Source organism: Homarus americanus, unplaced genomic scaffold, assembly GCF_018991925.1.
Source record: "Homarus americanus isolate GMGI-L3 unplaced genomic scaffold, GMGI_Hamer_2.0 scaffold4060, whole genome shotgun sequence".
Taxonomy (NCBI): domain Eukaryota; kingdom Metazoa; phylum Arthropoda; class Malacostraca; order Decapoda; family Nephropidae; genus Homarus; species Homarus americanus.
The window spans coordinates 681926-700239 of record NW_024746161.1 but is presented as its reverse complement, the minus strand read 5'-3'; the positions used below and the strand labels follow the sequence as shown (position 1 = coordinate 700239).

Here is an 18314-nt window from a genome sequence, read left to right as displayed (position 1 = left end):
TATAAGAAGGTCGTTCAGATTTCTAGACGGTCCGTCCCTCGTAACCATCTTCAGGAGTGAAGTGCTTCCCCATCTGGAGTACTGTAACCCCATCTGGTCCCCGAGATATGCTAGGGACTGTCAGTTGGTTGAAAATGTTCAAAGGAGGGCAACCAGACTGGTGCCTGCACTTCGGCACCTCAGCTACCCTGAGAGAATGGAGCGCCTGAACTTGCCTAGCTTATACTACAGACGGGCAAGGGGGGACCTAGTTGAGGTGTATAAGCATCTCAGAGGGCACTACTCAGTTGAGTGTCCTTACTTGGGGTTGGCAGACGCTCGCCCCATAAGGGGTCACAGCACAAGATTGAAGAAGCTGCAAGTCCAGAAGACTGTGAAGGCAAACTTTTTCGGAGTGAGGGTTGTAAACTCTTGGAACAATCTGCCAGAGAGTGTTGTGACGGCACCGAGTGTGAGCTCTTTCAAGACAAGACTTGACCAACACTGGAGTGGGTTCAGGTACATTCAGGAGCCGGTGCGTGCCCAGTATTTGCCAACAGTGCGTGACAGAGACGTGACCGATCGCCCGGGCGGCTAGCGAGCCGATCTTTTGGTGAAGAAGATAAATTAAAAAGAAAATTAATCAGAGACGTGACCGATCGCCCAAACGGCTAACAAGCCGATCAGTGACGAAGAGGATAAAAGTAAAAAGTAAAAAGGGAAAGAGATCATTACTAAGACTGAGGAAGTAGCCGATAGAATGGAGGGGCCAGTGAAGAGGAGTTATGCTCAGGTCTTAGCAGGGCCACGGAAGGTGACGGAGAGTAATGCAGGGTCCGATAAAGTTCTACAGCAGCTAGGGGACTCTGCAGAAGTGTGTCGAAGAGATAGCAACTAGCAGACCTACTGTTAAGTGAGAGGAGGAACAACGGGAACGCTTCCAGGGCAGGAACAGCGTAATAGTTTATGGAGTCCCTGAGAGCCAGTCGGAGGAAGCGGAGAGTAGGAAAACACACGATACGTTGAAGTTTGCGAATATGAAGTTTGTTCTGAAATTGCCATCCCACCCTCAGGATGTGAGGGGACTGAGACAAGCAGGAGGACAAGCCTCGACCTCTCAGGATCACACTTGTGAATGAGGAGGAGAAATAGGAGGTTATTCATCAGGCAAAAAACTTAGCAAGGAGCGGGACATTTCGGGATGTATTCATTCACCCAGATCGCACGATATTACAGAGGGATCAGCACAGGAAGCTCATAAGAACATAAGAACATAAGAAAATAAGGAGTCTGCAATAGGCCGGTTGGCCTGTGCGTGGCAGCTCCTGTCGAGAGTTACTACCACTCTCTATCATCCATGAATCTATCTAGCCTCCTTTTGAAACTTTCCAGAGTTCCCGCACTTACTACAAAGTTGCTAAGCTTGTTCCACTCGTCCACCACCCTATTTGTGAACCAGTTTCTTCCTATCTCCCTCCTAAACCTAAACTTATCCAACTTGAATCCGTTGCTCCGAGTCCTATCCTGCTCGGATATTATAAGAACTTTATCTATATCCCCTTTATTGATTCCTTTCACCCACTTAAATACTTCTATCATATCTCCCCGCACTCTTCGTCTTTCTAGGGAATGCAAGTTAAGTTTCTTTAACCTATCCTGATATGGAAGGTTTCCAAGTCCCGGAATCATTTTTGTCATTCTTCGCTGCACCGACTCTAGTGAATTATATCCATTCTATAATAGGGGCACCAGAACTGAACCGCATAATCGAGGTGCGGCCTGACTAGCGCAAGATATAGTTGCAATAAGACCTCTGCACTCTTGTTACTTACACTTCTAAGATATAAAACCCAATACTCTGTTTGCCTTATTTCGAACATTAACGCACTGTTTTCTAGGCCGTAGGTCCGGCTTACAAGTACCCTAGGTCTCTTTCACAAGTCGACTTCTCTAGGTTGATGTTGTTAAGGCTGTATACATTATAAGTATTTGTTCTTCCAATATTAAGTACGCTGCACTTGCTGGTGTTGAATTTCATTTGCCATTTTTCAGACCACCCCTGCAGTTTATTTAGATCTCCTGTAATGCATTTGCATCCTGCCCTGAATTAATTTGCCGCCCTATTTTGGTGTCACCCGCAAACTTGCTTATGTCACTGCTGATCCCAGTATCTAGATCGTTTATGTAGATTATGAACAAGAGTGGGCCTAGTACTGACCCCTGGGGAACCCCACTGGTTACACGGCCCCACTCAGATTTAACACCATCTACGCTGACCCTCTGCGTTCTATCGGTGAGCCATGATTTTATCCAATTTAAAACTTTCCCCTCGATACCATGCAGGGCTTGAAGCAGAGGAGGAACAAGTCGAGGTTGAGAGGGGACGGGTGTACATGGGTGATATCTAGGGGGAAGGGAGTGGAAGCGAGTGCACCAGCGATGAGCCGGAGGGCAGTGGCTGTGGTACACCCCCCACCCGCTATACCTCCCACCAAGGGGAAGGCACCAGCACTACCTCCCATCAGGGAAGAGGTGAGCGCCGCGTAAACAATGGCATTTCTAACCACACCCTGCAAAATACAGTGTACTTTGCAAATGCTGCAGCTGCTGGGAATGGACGGGGGCCGGAGTTACTACCAAGAGCAGAGACGTTATCGAAAACAAATTCCGGCTTGCATGTCATGTACACTAATTTTTCTTTTTTCTTTTATCCTCTTCACCAATTGATCGTCTCGTTAGCCGCTTGGGCGATCGGTCACGTCTCTGTTACGCACTGTTGGCAAGTACTGAGCATGCACCGGCTCCTGAATGTATCTGAACATGCTCCAGTGTTGGTCAAGTCTGGTCTTGAAAGAGCTCACACTCGGTGCCATCACAACACTTTCTGGTAGGTTGTTCCAAGAGATCACAACTCTCACTCCGAAAAAGTTTGCCCTCACACTTTTCTGGACCTGTGGCTTCTTCAATCTTGATTCAAATCTTAACGTAGCAAAGCAACAATCCACATTAGCTCAGGACCTCCCCTTCAATCTTGAGCTGTGACCCCTTGTGGGACAAGCGTCCGCCAGCTCCAAGTAAGGACACTCGACTGAGTAGTGCCCCTTGAGATGCTTATGCACCTCATTCAGGTCGCCCCTTGCCCGTCTGTAGTATAAGCTAGGTAAGTTCAGGCGCTCCGATCTCTCAGGTCTCAGGGTAATTGAGGTGCCGAAGTGCAGGCACCAGTCTGGTGGCCTTCCTTTGAACATTTTCAACCAACTGACAGTCCCTAGCATATCTCGGGGACCAGACACGGTGACAGTACTCCAGATGGGGAAGCACTTCACTCTTGAAGATCGTTACAAGGGACAGACCGTCTAGATATCTGAACGACTTCTTATAAGACCCAATAATTTATTTGTCTGATTTACCTTCTTCCCGAGAACTTCAGCTCATTGTCAACATACACACCTAGGTCCTTCTCACATTCAGTCTCAAATAGTGCAATTTCTTCATCCCGTTGGGACATATCATACGCCTCCTTACCGTTGAACGGTACGCCCCAGGTGCATCCTCTTACACTTAGTGACATTGAATCTCAGCAGCCATTTCTTCGACCAATCTTGGAACTCACTGAGATCCTTCTGCAGTTCTTCACAGACCGCGTGGTTCTTGATTTCCCGAAATAACTTGGCGTCATCGGCAGTCATATGTATGGAGGAGTGTACAACGTCAGGCATGTCATTTGTGAAACAAATGCCTAAGATTTAATATCACGAAGTGTAAGACGTTGCGCCTGGGACGTACCAACGGTAAGGAAGCGTATCATAATATGTCCCAACGGGACGAAGAAACTGCATTAATTGAGACTGAATGTGAAAAGGACCTAGGTGTGTATGTTGAAAACGAGCTGAAATTCTCGGGCCATTGCGAGAAGAAGGTGAATCAGGCTACTAAATTATTAGTTCTTATAAGACGTGCCCTGAAGGCGCTCCCAGTTTGAGCAGCCAGACCGAGTCTGTTTGGCCCCTCATTCCTTCCCCTGCTACATCCCAACGCCCTACCAGCCTTACTACTGTATACCGGGATTTATTCAGCAATACTTTCAAGTGATCAGTGAACGTTTGACCACCAAACAGTGTCCCTATAGTACACTCCAAGGAAAAGCAAAAAACACAGCAGTTTAATGCTGAGTGTGGCTGGATCTGACCTGACCTGACCTCACGGCTTCACCTGACCTAACCTGAAGGATGGAGCACACCTGCATCGCCCCAAGCTACTGTCCTCGCCACGTGGCCACACACCTGCCCAACCGCATCCAGCCCATACGAGCAGGAACTGATTTCTATAAGAACAGCTCAGTCAAAACCATGTTACCTGTATATTATTTGTAAATCAAGAGACCCATTCCCCAATTATGTAATTGTATATTTTCAGCCTTCCGGCTGCCATGCTCTTTCAATAAACCGTTAATTATTATTATTATTATTATAATTATTATTATTATTATAATTATTATTATTATTATTATTTGTCATGGGTTGCGTTAGGCTTACCCACGCAACCAACTCCAAAGTTTGTTTTACCAGAGATAAGACGCCCGGCGAGGCATAACTGGGACATGTATTTTTCCATTAGTGTATGTTAGCCAGCCTTTAGGGGGGTGGGCAGTGAAACAGTGTTGTACTGTTCATCGCTTCACACCCAAAAACCTCATTTTGAGTAGTATCCCCTGAGCCATGGGTTAGTTAGGACGTCGTCTCCATTCTCTCCCTCCTGAAGGGGGGGCGGGACACCACACCACACAGAGTCCTCCACCGCACTCCGTCCTGTGAACCGTCGTCGACACGAGACTAAGCGTGTTAACCATAGGTTTGTTATCCCCGTGGAAATATCACGTGTGGATGCCTGGTTGCGACAAGAGCAATCCAGGCTGGCCTATCAAACCTACAGTAAATGGTTAATTAATTCACGCTTACAGAGTTCTCCTGCACGACACCCGTCTACCGTGACCGTGATCGACACGAGACTAAGTGTGTTAACCTAGGTTGTTATCCCCGTGGAAATATCACGTGTGGAAGCCTGGTTGCGACAAAAGCAATCCAGGCTGGTCTATTGCACCTAATGGTTAATTCAAGTCACGCTTACCAGTTCTACTTGCCGCGACAACCGTCCACAGTGACTGTCAGTGACGCGAGACTATGTGTGGTAACCCAAGAGTACCTTTTTGTTGTTATGGCCGTGGGAAGAAGTTCTTGTGATGAAGCCTGGTTGCAACAAAAGCAATCCAGGCTGGCAGTAAATGAATCACTTGAAGAATTAAGGCTCTGTTAAGTCATACCACAGTAGAGTAATCACATGTGTCCCCAAGTTGGAAATTCCCTGTTTTAGAAGATTAATTTTATTACAGCGTGAACGTGAGTAAATCATATATCCATGCAAATTGTAAATCATTGTATGGAAGCTTGACAAATAAATGTAAGTGCAATTATCTGCCCGTATCTGTGATCCTATCTTATTATTACTAAAGGTAATGACTGATTGGTTATGACATAGTATAACCAATAACTTAGATGGATGTTGAAAATTAAATGAATTCATTAAATCATCATTTATCAAGTATAAATCATGGAATGTCGAGTGGTGGAGTGAACTTCTACGTAGATACGCCATAATCTCCTGTAAGTAATCAGTGTGAAGGTATCGGACTCTACGGTAAGAAATAAGAAATATGACATATTATTATCTTTATATAATATAATCCACTCCTACTACCACCGAACCACCCCAAAACCATGACATTATTATTATTATTATTCAGATATCTAGACCGTCCCTCCTAACGATCTTCAAGAGTGAGGTGCTTTCCCGTCTGGTTCCCGAAATATGCTAGGGACTGTTAGTTGATAAAAAATGTCCAAAGGAGGGCCACCAGACTGTTGCCTGCACTACAGCTCCTCAGCTACCCTGAGAGATTAGAGCGCCTGAAATTGCACTATTCAGTCGAGCCGGAGCTGGCGTACGCTCGTCCCACAAGGGTTCACAGCTCAAGGTTGAAGAAAACGCTAGCCCAGAAAACTGTGAGAGTAAGAGTTGTGAACTCTTGAAGCAATTTGCCAGAGAGTGTTGTGACGGCACCGAGTGTGAGCTCTTTCAAGACCAGACTTGACCAACACTGGAGCAGTTTCAGATAAATTCTGGAGCCAGTGCATGCCCAGTACTTGCCAACAATGCGTAACAGAGACGTGACCAATCGCCCAAGCGGCTAAGGAGCCGATCAGTGGTGAAGAGTTAAGAAAAAAAGAAGAAGAATTAAACCTTATTTCCAGCCGGAAGCTGAAACAGCCCCTTCGTTGATTAAATATGATTTTTTTATTTAGCTTCAGGTATGTAATGTCAATATATATCGTAACATTAGCACATGAAATTTATTAAACTAACGAGTATTGAAAATGTATTATCTTTCGCGAGTTTTATGTTGAAATTGTGAAATTGCTGACCTTTGGTGAAGAATATAGGAAAAGAGACGGACCGATCGCCCAAGCGGCTAACAAGCCGATCAGTGGCGAAGAGGATAAAAGTAAAAGTATAAAAGTGTACTGTGTGGCTGAGGAGGGGTTGGCACCTCTGATGATGTAAACAAACCATGAGCTGAGTCAGAGAGGAGGACGATAGTGTGGGGGTGGATTTAGGAGTGTAATGCACTCGCGGACACCTCTTTTACTTTTTAATTCGGATTTATATTTTCTTAATCATGTCACAACGCTCAGACACAGGAGATGATATTCCTGATAGTGTAGTTGTAACTTCTGTAGTCGCAAAAGCAAGAGGAAAAGCGAGTTCCGCCCACCGTGCAGCTCCTGTGACGGTAGTTGGTCTCGTTACCCCTCACCTCCCTCCTACCCACCAAGACGAGGACGATGATGTAGCCCTCCTGTCTGACCCTGAGCCAGTGGACACCACATATCATGAAGACTTCTTGCTCCTGTCAGCTTACAAGTAGCTGTGGAGAAGATATCGGTATTTAAAATAGCCTTTTGGGGTATTGACAACTGACCTGCGGACATGTAATTTATTTTACTGTTTAATTTCTTACTTTATTTTCCTCAATTAGTTCTGATACGATAATCATTTCTTGTGCAAATGCTTCGTTTGGTAGATAATTAGGCACCTAGGCACACACTAATCTGTCTTCTCGGCGGTAATGCAGTGGTGAAGTCTCATCCCAGGAAGTAAACAGCCAATCAGGTGAATTAATGGTATCACACCGGTCTTTATTTCCGCATTTAAAAATATGTATCTCGTAATGTATATCGGTAATTATATAGGACTAACCCGCGGCTGAAATTGGTTGAAAACGAGTATAAAAATGCAGGATTTTCACTCTTATTTTATAGTGGACACTTTTAGTTTTTCAAATGTATTAAAAAATTGATATTTTAAAAATAAACATTACTTAACATTTGTGGGTATGAAGAACAGACCTAACCTACCAAACCTACATAACCTTACCTAACATTCTCACCACACCCAGGACCCTCCCGGTATATTAAACAGAAAGAACTTACTTTGATATGTTGAAATTGGAGGCATTTTCTGGACATGAGATGTATCGGCGCTTACTGAGCCCGGGCAGCAGAGTGATTTGTTATTGAGATGGTGGGATATGAAGGCCACAGCGTCGATGAAGTGATAGATGATTGTTTCCAAACAACAACTGATTTAGCACACAAACCCAATTCTATTTCACAGTATTGCTGTGAACAATACTTTCTACTTAAAGGAACAATGCCGTGGTCTTTGAAAAACTTTAGGCCTGAATTCAGAACAGTGATTTGAAACCGCATGAAGGTTTAAACCAACGATCGAGCGAAGATTGAAGATTGTTGGTATTCAGAACGAAGGCTTGAGCCAACACAAAGATTCAAACCGGGTTTGAGATTGGAATTGTCGATCCTCGCGTTAATTCAGCTGGAGGCAGGTTTAGAGGTCGATCCTTCAGGCAAGTCAACAAGAATTTTGACATAGAGTGCAGTTTTGGGGGATATCATCAAATTGGAAATTTTGGAGAGAGAGAACACTTCGTTTGGTAGATAATTAGGCACCTAGGCACACACTACTCTGTCTTCACGTAATGTGGTGGTGACGTCTCATCCCAGGAAGTAAACGGCTAATCAGGTGAATTTATAGTATCACACCGGTCTTTATTTCCGTATTAAAAAATATGTATCTCAAAATCTTTACAAAATTCTAAGACATTTTTCTTCTATGATATTTCCACCGGAAATTAAGGATAACTGAGATATTCATTTCTCAAGATTATTACTTTTGCTCAGTCAAAAGTGTCACCATGATTTATTTACTAGGCGGAGGTGGTCTGACTCCTGCTCGCAAGACGCTTCCAGGCCCGGGGGATTAGGTTAGGTTTTATTTTCTTGGTTGTTGGTAATGTAATTTATGATTTATTAAAAATCCAACATTTTCTTTCTGATTGTCTGTGTTTGTGTGGAGGAGGGGGTTCTGAAAAAACACATGATTTCTGGTGGAAATGAATATCAAATTCGTTCGAAACTCATCAAAATACATAGGAAAAACCAATTTTTAGTATTCTAATAAAGACCTGTGTGATACTATAAATTGACCTCCAATCATATTGACGTACTGTATTTCAAAACACCCCAGCCTCTGGCTTGATCAACGCTGATGCTCAGTGCATGCTTAAGAACCATATGGTATGGACGGCTGCTCTCACATCCACAAAAAAATTAAAATTACAAAATATCATAGTAAGTCTTTGTGTTTAATATACCGGGGGTCTGGGGGGCGGAGGCCTTGGCTAGGAAGTTAAGTAAGGTTAGGATGGTGAGGTCTTTTAACAATGCTTCTGCTGCTTGTTTTTCATATCAACTAAGGTTAGGTTTGGTTTAATGTAGAAATAACCAAATTTTAACTCATTTACACAGACTACTACAGTGTCCACTGTAAAACACAGTGAAATTGCGGTGTTTTTATGATCGTTTTCAATGAAAAATCGGCCGTGAGTCAGTCGTCAATGCTGTAATCACCCTTATTTGTTTTCATCAGTGAATACTGATATGATAATTATTTCTTGTGCAAATGCTTCGTTTGGTAGATATTTAGGCACCTAAGGTGCGCACTACTTTGTATTCTCGGTGATAATGCGGCAGTTGTATGTTAAGGGGTTGGATTATGCTAAAAAGAATAATTGTACAAACTATGAAAGTGCCCTCCATAAACTGGTTTTATGTTAAGGTTAGATTAGGGTAGGTCAGGTTAAAAGTAGGTTATGGCTAGGGTTAGTTTAAGGTTAGTTTAGATTGGGTTAGGTTAGTTTGGTTTGGTTTGGGTTAAAAAAAACATTTGCACAAGCTACGACAGTAAGACAGTGCCCTCTATAAAACACTGTGAAGTTGCGGCATTTTTTTAATCGCACTATGCTAAATTTCCAGTGACTCACCTGTCAATATACCAGTAATTTTGACAATTTTAAGACACTTTTCTTCAATGGCATTTCTGCTGCAAATTTTGCCAGTTAGGTTACGTTTGGTTGGTTAGGTTCGATTCAAAACTGTTTTTCCGATGGTTTTTGATGTGTTTCGAACACTTTTTACCTTGATTTTTATATCAAATCTCTAGATTCTGTGATGGGATGGGGGTGGAGGCTTATCTCAGAAACTCTTCATTTGTGCCAGAAATAAAGGTCAAATTCATTCATAACACATCAAAACTAATTCAGAAAACATAGTTTCAACTTTGATTTTGTTTAGTGGCAACAAGTGGAAATCTACCATATTTTAAAGAGGGAGAACTTTTTACTTTAATTAATAAATTTTTTTAATTTTCTTTGTCTTTGATCTTAAATAAATTGTAGTGGCACAGGGCATGAAGGATGAGGGAAATTGTGGAATAACACATGCTGAAAAACTGATCATATGACACTAAAATGATGTCTACGTGCTTTTAATTTCTTTACTTTATCCTTTCACTAATGGGCAATTAAGTACTGAGCATGCACTGGATCCTGAATGTATCTGAACCTGCTCAAGTGTTGGTCAAGTCTTCTCCAAGAGTTCACAATTATCACTACAAAAAAGTTTGCTCTCACAGTTTTCTGAACTTGCAGTTTTCTTCAACCTTGAGCTGTGACCCACAGGGGTGGGGACCACCAGCTCCAGGTATGGACACTTGACTGAATAGTGCCCTTTGAGATGTTTATACATCTTAGTTAGGTCACACCCTTGCCCGTCTGTAGTAATGATAAGCTAGGCAGTTCTAGGCGCCTAATCTCTAGATAGCTGAGGTGCCGAAGTGCAGGCACTAGTATGGTGGCCCTCCTAAGGACATTTTCAGTCAACTGACAGTCCATAGTATATCTCAGGGACCAGACAGGGTGACAGTACTCCAGACAGGAAAGCACCTTGCTCTTGAAGATTGTTACGGGATGAACCATCCCGATATCTGAAAACCTTATAAGACCTAATAATTTAGTTTCTTAACTCACCTTCTTCTCACAGTGGCCCGAGAACTTCAGTTCAGTGTCAACATACACACCCAGGTCCTTTTCGCATTCATTCTCTAGTAATGCAGTTTCTCCAACCCGTTGGGACATGCAATATGCCTCCTTATTGTTGGTATGACCCAGGTGCATCCTCTTACACTTGAATTTCTTTGACCATTCTTGAAGCTCACAGAGATCTTTTGGCAGCTATTCACAGTCTATTTGGTCCTTAATTTCCATAAAAACTTGACATTGTCTGCAAACATTTGTATGGAAGAGGGTATAGCTTCTTGAATGCCATTTATGAAACAAAAAAACAGCAACAGGCCCAATACATTGCCCTGTGGTACCCTGCTTGTCATGGGTACACTTGACAATTTCATACCATTAATCACCACACACTGCTTGTGTCCCGATCCACTCTAGAACATTTCCCCGAATCTCATACCTTTCCAGTTTAATTTTCAGCTTTTATGGGGTACGCTTTTGAAAGCCTTATAAAAACCTAGGTACAGTATATTTTTGTCAATATTTCTGCCTTGCTCTAGAATTTGAGTCCAAACATTTAGAACCCTGAGTAATTGTGTTACACAGGAGCATACCTACATAAAACTGTGTTAGCAGAAGTTTACAAGGTTATTTCAAAGTAAATGTTCCATCTCTTATAATGCTCTCTAGTACTTTACACACCATGTATGCTGGTCAGGCTTGCTGGTCTGTAATTATTTGTGGAGTGACAAAGAAATTATGGTATTACCAATTCGGTCATCTTGTGAATTTTAGGATTTTAAGTTACCACTGTCCGAGAGAGCTTATGTGTGTTTGTTTGTTGGTTACTACGCTGCTTTAGATTAGGTTGAAATTATGTTTTTACTGTGTTTTTTTTTATGTATTTTGGACGATTCTTACCTTCATTTCTTTTGCAAAACCCCTGGTTCCCACTGGGGGTATGCCATTATTGGATAAGGGGGTAACTCAAAAAGGAGTGATTTGCTGTTGAAATGAAGGTCAGAATTGTTCAAAAACCATCGTAAACATAATTTCAACTTTCAAATAGGTGGGTGACCGAAAAGATAATTTTATCCCAAATTAATAGGGTAAATTTTCATTTTCAACCAATATGGCTCTCGAGTTGAGCAATGTGGTTTTCCGATGGTTAAGACAATTTTAAGACACTTTTCTTCTCTGATGTTTCCCCTCACAAATTACTTTATTACCAAACCTAACCTTCTCACCCCTGGATCCCCCGATATATTTAAGTCATTTGCAAGGGAAACGTCAGAAAAGAGATGTGTCTTAAAATTGTCTTAACCATCGGAAAACCACATTGCTCAACTCGAGAGCCATATTGGTTGAAAATGAAAATTTACCATTAATTATGTACTGTGCTTACAACTGCCCTTCTCAGTCCGAGTGTACTCTCACATCCACTAAAAATGTGAAATTACAGCAGGCGCCTTCAATAAAGTTGCTTTCATTGGTACCAGATATCAAAATAAGTTCTTTCTGTTAATATGGCTGGGGTCCAGGGGACAGCTAAGAAGTTAGGAAACGGTTAGGTAGGTTTAATTAGTTGGTTTGGTCAGGTTTTATTAGGTTATAGTAAATGTTGCCTCTTTTATAATACTTGGTATATGGTAAGAACATCTTTTGAATTAATGAAATCAACAACTCCTGCTCCTTCTGGTGGTACTGCTGTTCTCAGACATTATCCTTTTTTCAGTATTGCTTATATTGGCAGCCAGCAAAAACAATTGTTTTTTTAACAAAGATAATGATTTAGGTAAAGGAGAAGGAGTCTGCTAGCACCAAAAATACCTTATGGTACAGAAAAAAAATTTCTGGTCTCCGTAATTTCCCAACGATTGGTATCAGTGTACAGGCAGGTGGATTTCCACCAGGTCACAGAAACACACTTGTGAACTGTAGTCAACTTTAATAATCACTAAATCTTCACACAACTGTTCACAGGGTATGTCCTCACTACTGGACTTCTCACTTTGAATATAGACAGTCAACACACTACCAGTGTACAATTCCTTAGTCTTTTCACTTTATATCACTCACAACAATTCCACAATAATTGCACAACTTTTTTAGTTGTCACTAAGCTTGTACTTCACACTCTGGGCAGAAACGATTGATACACTTCCTAGGCAGCTCGCAGTGTTATATACATCTCGTCAGTCGCCTATAGCATTCTAGCAACACCCAGAAGTTGCACGTCGGAACGAGATGCACCTGGAGAGTTCTAGAATGGTCTAGCTACAATATGTAAGTAAATTAGAACAAAAATGATGCAACACATTCTAGAAAATTCTTGCATAGGTAATACATCAATACTATATAAAAGAAAATCTCCCCTAACTTACAAATAACTGTTACTTGGAATAGAAAATAATCAAAATGCCTATTTCACAAAATTATAATACCTAATTATACCTTGACATAACATTATCCTGAGTGATATAAGTTACTGCATGTGTTTATTTCCATACTCAGACTTGACTTATACTGAGAGAAAACAATTATTTTTATTCAAATTTATTCTATATTTTATATAATTGACCAAATTACTGTACAGTATAGTCTGCATTTATGCGGTCAATGAAACCCGTGGAGGTCCGCTTAAAACGAAACGCTTTAAAACGAAATAACAACATATGGGATTAATTGAAATAGAGATCAAAGACCCCAAACTACATTTTTTTCCACAGTACAAACCTTGTAGTAAAAATAACATCTTAATTTTGATGGTATGCACACACAATTAATATTTAAGAGAAATATCAATAATATAGGTTTTAACACTTACATTAGTAGAAGAGATGGGTCGCACACGTGGATGGCGCTGGTTCTGAGGCAGAGGTTTGGAGGCCTGACAAACCCTCAAAGTCCATATCCTCACTGTCACTATCACTATCACTGACTTGGGCTGGCTGTGGTTGTGGGTTGCGGGCGAAGAAGTCTTAATACTACGCGATCAGCATTGATGTTGTCGAGATAGATCTGGATATAGCTCCATAACTTTCGACAGAAGTAGTTAGACACTTCATACGATGCTTGTCTGGGTCGTTGTCAGGATGAGCTAAATTTTCTACCCCAACTCATGATTTCCTTCACATAATCATGGCTTGTCCAGGTAATTCAGGTGTTTTTCGGGTGGTGGGGGTGACCGAAGCCATTGTGAGGGAATAGCGGCACAAGAGAGAACTGTATACGCGGACTGAGAACAATGAGACTGGCCGGGTCAGCGACTTACCCTCTAGTGGCAGGGCACGCCATGTTACATTAGACCACTAGCAGCGGAGGAATGCGGGTGGTAAGGATGCGTGGCCCAATCACGTCCCGACACGTCATATGACGCCATAACGTAAGGGCGACCAATGCGCACCCTCACCTCCGTATGGTCAAGAATGGCCTGCGTGAGTAAATAATGGCGCGGCGGTCTGGACCTCTCCGCGCCACTCGCCGCGTAAATGATGAAATTTACCACGTAATTAAAACATTTCATTCTGGCAAGGCACCGCGTAAAGGACCAAACACTTAAACAAAAACCGCGTAAATCCAGACTATACTGTACAGTAGTATACATAAGTGCCGCACTGTTTACTGTTTAGTAGATTTCTCCTCCATCACCTCCACTACCTACCACTCCCCTGTGTCACCAACCATTCCCCTGCGTCACCTACCATTCCCCTGCATCACCTACCATTTCCCTGCATCACCTACCATTCCTCTGCATCACTACTCCCTGCATCACCTACCATTCCCCTGCATCACCTACCATTCCCCTGCATCACCTACCATTTCCCTGCATCACCTACCATTCCCTGCATCACCTACCATTCCCCTGTATCACCTACTATTCCCCTGTATCACCTACCATTCCCTGCATCACCTACCATTCCCTGCATCACCTACCATTCCTCTGCATCACCTTCCATTTCCCCACCACCATTTCCCTGCAACACCTCCCATTCCTCTGCATCACCTACCATTTCCTGCATCTCCTACCATTCTGCACCACCATTTCCCTGCATCACCTACCATTCCCTGCATCACCTACTACCCCCGCATCACCTACCATTCCTTGCATCACCTACCATTTCCTGCATCTCCTACCATTCCTTGCATCACCTACCATTCCCTTCATCACCTACTACCCCTGCATCACCTTCCATTCCCCTGTATCACCCACCATTCCCTGCATCACCTACCATTTCCTGCAACACCTCCCATTCCCTGCATCACCTACCATTTCCTGCATCTCCTACCAATCCCCTGCATCACCTACCATTTCCCTGCATCACCTACCATTCCCTGCATCACCTACCATTCCCTGCATCACCTACCATTTCCCTGCATCACCTACCATTTCCTGCATCACCTACCATTTCCTGCATCACCTACCATTCCCTGCATCACCTACCATTTCCCTGCATCACCTACCACTCCCTGCATCACCTACCACTCCCCTGCATCACCTACCGCCCCTGCATCACCTACCACCCCTGCATCACCTACCATTTCCTGCATCACCTACCACCCCTTACATCACCTACCACTCTACATCACCTACCACCCCTGCATCACCTACCGTTTCCCTGCATCACCATTTCCCTGCATCACCTACCACCCCTGCATCACCACCATTTCCTTGCATCACCTACCACTCCCTGCATCACCTACCACTCTGCATCACCTACCGCTCCCCTGCATCACCTTCCACTTCCTGCATCACCTACAACTCCCCTGCATCACCTACCACTCCTGCATCACCTACCATTTCCTGCATCACCTACCATTTCCTGCATCTCCTACCACTCCACCTGCATCACCTACCACCCCTGCATCACCTACCACCCCTGCATCACCATTTCCCTGCATCACCTACCATTCCTGCATCACCTACCACTCTGCATCACCTACCACCCCTGCATCCCTACCACCCCTGCATCACCTACCATCCCCTGCATCACCTACCACCCCTGCATCACCTTCCACCCCCGCATCACCTTCCACTTCCCTGCATCACCTACCACTCCCCCATCACCTACACCCCCTGCATCACCCACCACTCCCCTGTACCACCACTCCCTGCATCACCTACCACCCTGCATCACCTTCCACTTCCCATCACCTACCACTCCCCTGCATCACCCAGCACCCCTGCATCACCTACCACCCCCATCACCTACCATTTCCTTGTATCACCTTCCACCTCCCTGCATCACCTACCACTCTGCATCACCACTCCCTGCATCACCTACCACCCCTGCATCACCCACCATTTCCTTGTATCACCTTCCACTCCCTGCATCACCTACCACTCCCCTGCATCACCTACCACCCCCTGCATCACCTACCACTCCCATCACCTACCACCCCTGCACTCACCCCTGCATCACCTACCACCCCTGCATCACCTACCTCACCCCCTGCATCACCTACCACTCCCCTGCATCACCTACCACACCGTGTACACCCATCAAACCCCCTGCATCACCTACCACCCCTGCATCACCTACCACTCCCCTGCATCACCCACCACCCCTGCATCACCTACCATTTCCTGCATCACCTACCATTTCCTGCATCACCTACCATTTCCTGCATCACCTACCATTTCCTGCATCACCTACCACCCCTGCATCACCTACCATTCCCTGCATCACCTAACACTCCCTGCATCACCTACCACCCCCGTGCATCACCTACCAACCCCGTGCATCACCTACCATTTCTGCATCACCTACCATTCCCTGCATCTTACCACCCTGCATCACGTACCACTCCCTGCATCACCTACCACTCTGCATCACCTACCACCCCGTGCATCACCTACCAACCCCTGCATCACCTACCACTCCCTGCATCACCTACCACACTCTGACCCACCACTCTGCATCACCTACCATTTCCCACCACCTCTACACCTACCACCCCATCACCTACCACTCCCCTGCATCACCTACCACCCCTGCATCACCTACCACCCCTGCATCACCTACCACTTCCTGCATCACCTACCACTCCCCATCACCTACCACCCCTGCATCACCCACCACTCCCCTGCATCACCTACCACACCCTGCATCACCTAACAACCCCTGCACCTCTACCACTCCCTGCATCACCTACCACTCCCCATCACCTACCACTCCTGCATCACCTACCATTTCCCCTGCATCACCTACCACCCTGCATCACCTACCATTTCCCTGCATCACCTACCACCCCCTGCATCACCTACCATTCCCCTGCATCACCCAACACCCCTGCATCACCCACCATTTCCCCTGCATCACCTACCACCCCCTGCATCACCTACCATTTCCCTGCATCACCTACCACCCCTACATCACCTACCACTCCCCGCATCACCTACCACCCCCTGCATCACCCACCATTTCCCTGCATCACCCACCACCCCCTATCACCTACCATTTCCTGCATCACCTACCACTCCCCTGCATCACCCACCACCCCCTGCATCACCCCACCCCACACCTCCACCCCCTGCATCACCTACCACCCCTGCATCACCACCACCTGCACCTACCACCCCCTGCATCACCTACCACTCCCCTGCATCACCTACCACCCCCCTGCATCACCTACCACCCCCTGCATCACCTACCATTTCCCTGCATCACCTACCACTCCCTGCATCACCTACCACTCCCCTGCATCACCTACCACTCTGCATCACCCACCACTCCCCTGCATCACCTACCATTTCCTGCATCACCTACCACCCCCTGCATCACCTACCACCCCTGCATCACCTACCACTCCCCATCACCCACCACCCCTGCATCACCTACCACCCCTGCATCACCTACCACTCCCCTGCATCACCTACCACTCCCTGCATCACCTACCACACCCCTGCATCACCTACCACACCCCTTCATCACCTACCACCCCTGCATCACCTACCACCCCTGCATCACCTACCACTCCCCTGCATCACCTACCATTTCCCTGCATCACCTACCACTCCCTGCATCACCTACCACTCCCTGCATCACCTACCACCCCTAATCACCCACCACCCCCTGCACACCACCACCTACACCCCCTGCATCACCCACCATTTCCTGCATCACCCACCACTCCCTGCATCACCTACCACCCCCTGCATCACCCACCACTCCCTGCATCACCTACCACTCCCCTACATCACCCACCACCTGCATCACCTACCATTTCTGCATCACCTACCACCTCCCTGCATCACCTACCACTCCCTGCATCACCTACCACCCCTGCATCACCTACCACCCTGCATCACCTACCATTTCCCTGCATCACCTACCACTCCCCTGCATCACCTACCACTCCCCTGCATCACCTTACCACTCCCCTGCATCACCTACCACTCCCCTGCATCACCTACCATTCCTGCATCACCTACCACCCCTGCATCACCTACCACCCCCTGCATCACCTACCACCCCTGCATCACCTACCACTCCCCTGCATCACCTACCACTCCCTGCATCACCTACCACTCCCTGCATCACCTACCACCCCTGCATCACCTACCACTCTGCATCACCTACCCACTCCCTGCATCACCTACCACCCCTGCATCACCTACCACCCTGCATCACCTACCACTCTGCATCACCTACCACTCCCCTGCATCACCTTCCATTCCCTGCACCACCACTCCCCCATCACCCACCACTCCCTGCATCCCCTACCACCCCTGCATCCCCTACCACCCCTGCATCACCCACCACCCCCTGCATCACCCACCATTTCCATCACCTTCCACTTCCCTGCATCACCTACCACTCCCCTGCATCACCTACCACTCCCCTGC

The 18314-nt window shown here is 45.5% G+C and overlaps 1 protein-coding gene across 1 annotated transcript in view; it reads left to right on the top strand.

The window, feature by feature from the left end:
* The first annotated feature begins 6589 nt into the window (after positions 1 to 6589).
* Positions 6590 to 18314, top strand: part of LOC121878952 (putative sodium-coupled neutral amino acid transporter 7) — a 77693-nt gene continuing 65968 nt past the window's right edge. The window contains exon 1 of the mRNA XM_042385404.1: positions 6590 to 6978. Coding sequence (XP_042241338.1) covers positions 6927 to 6978 — 52 coding nt within the window. The 5' untranslated portion in view covers positions 6590 to 6926. The remainder of the gene's footprint in view (positions 6979 to 18314) is intronic.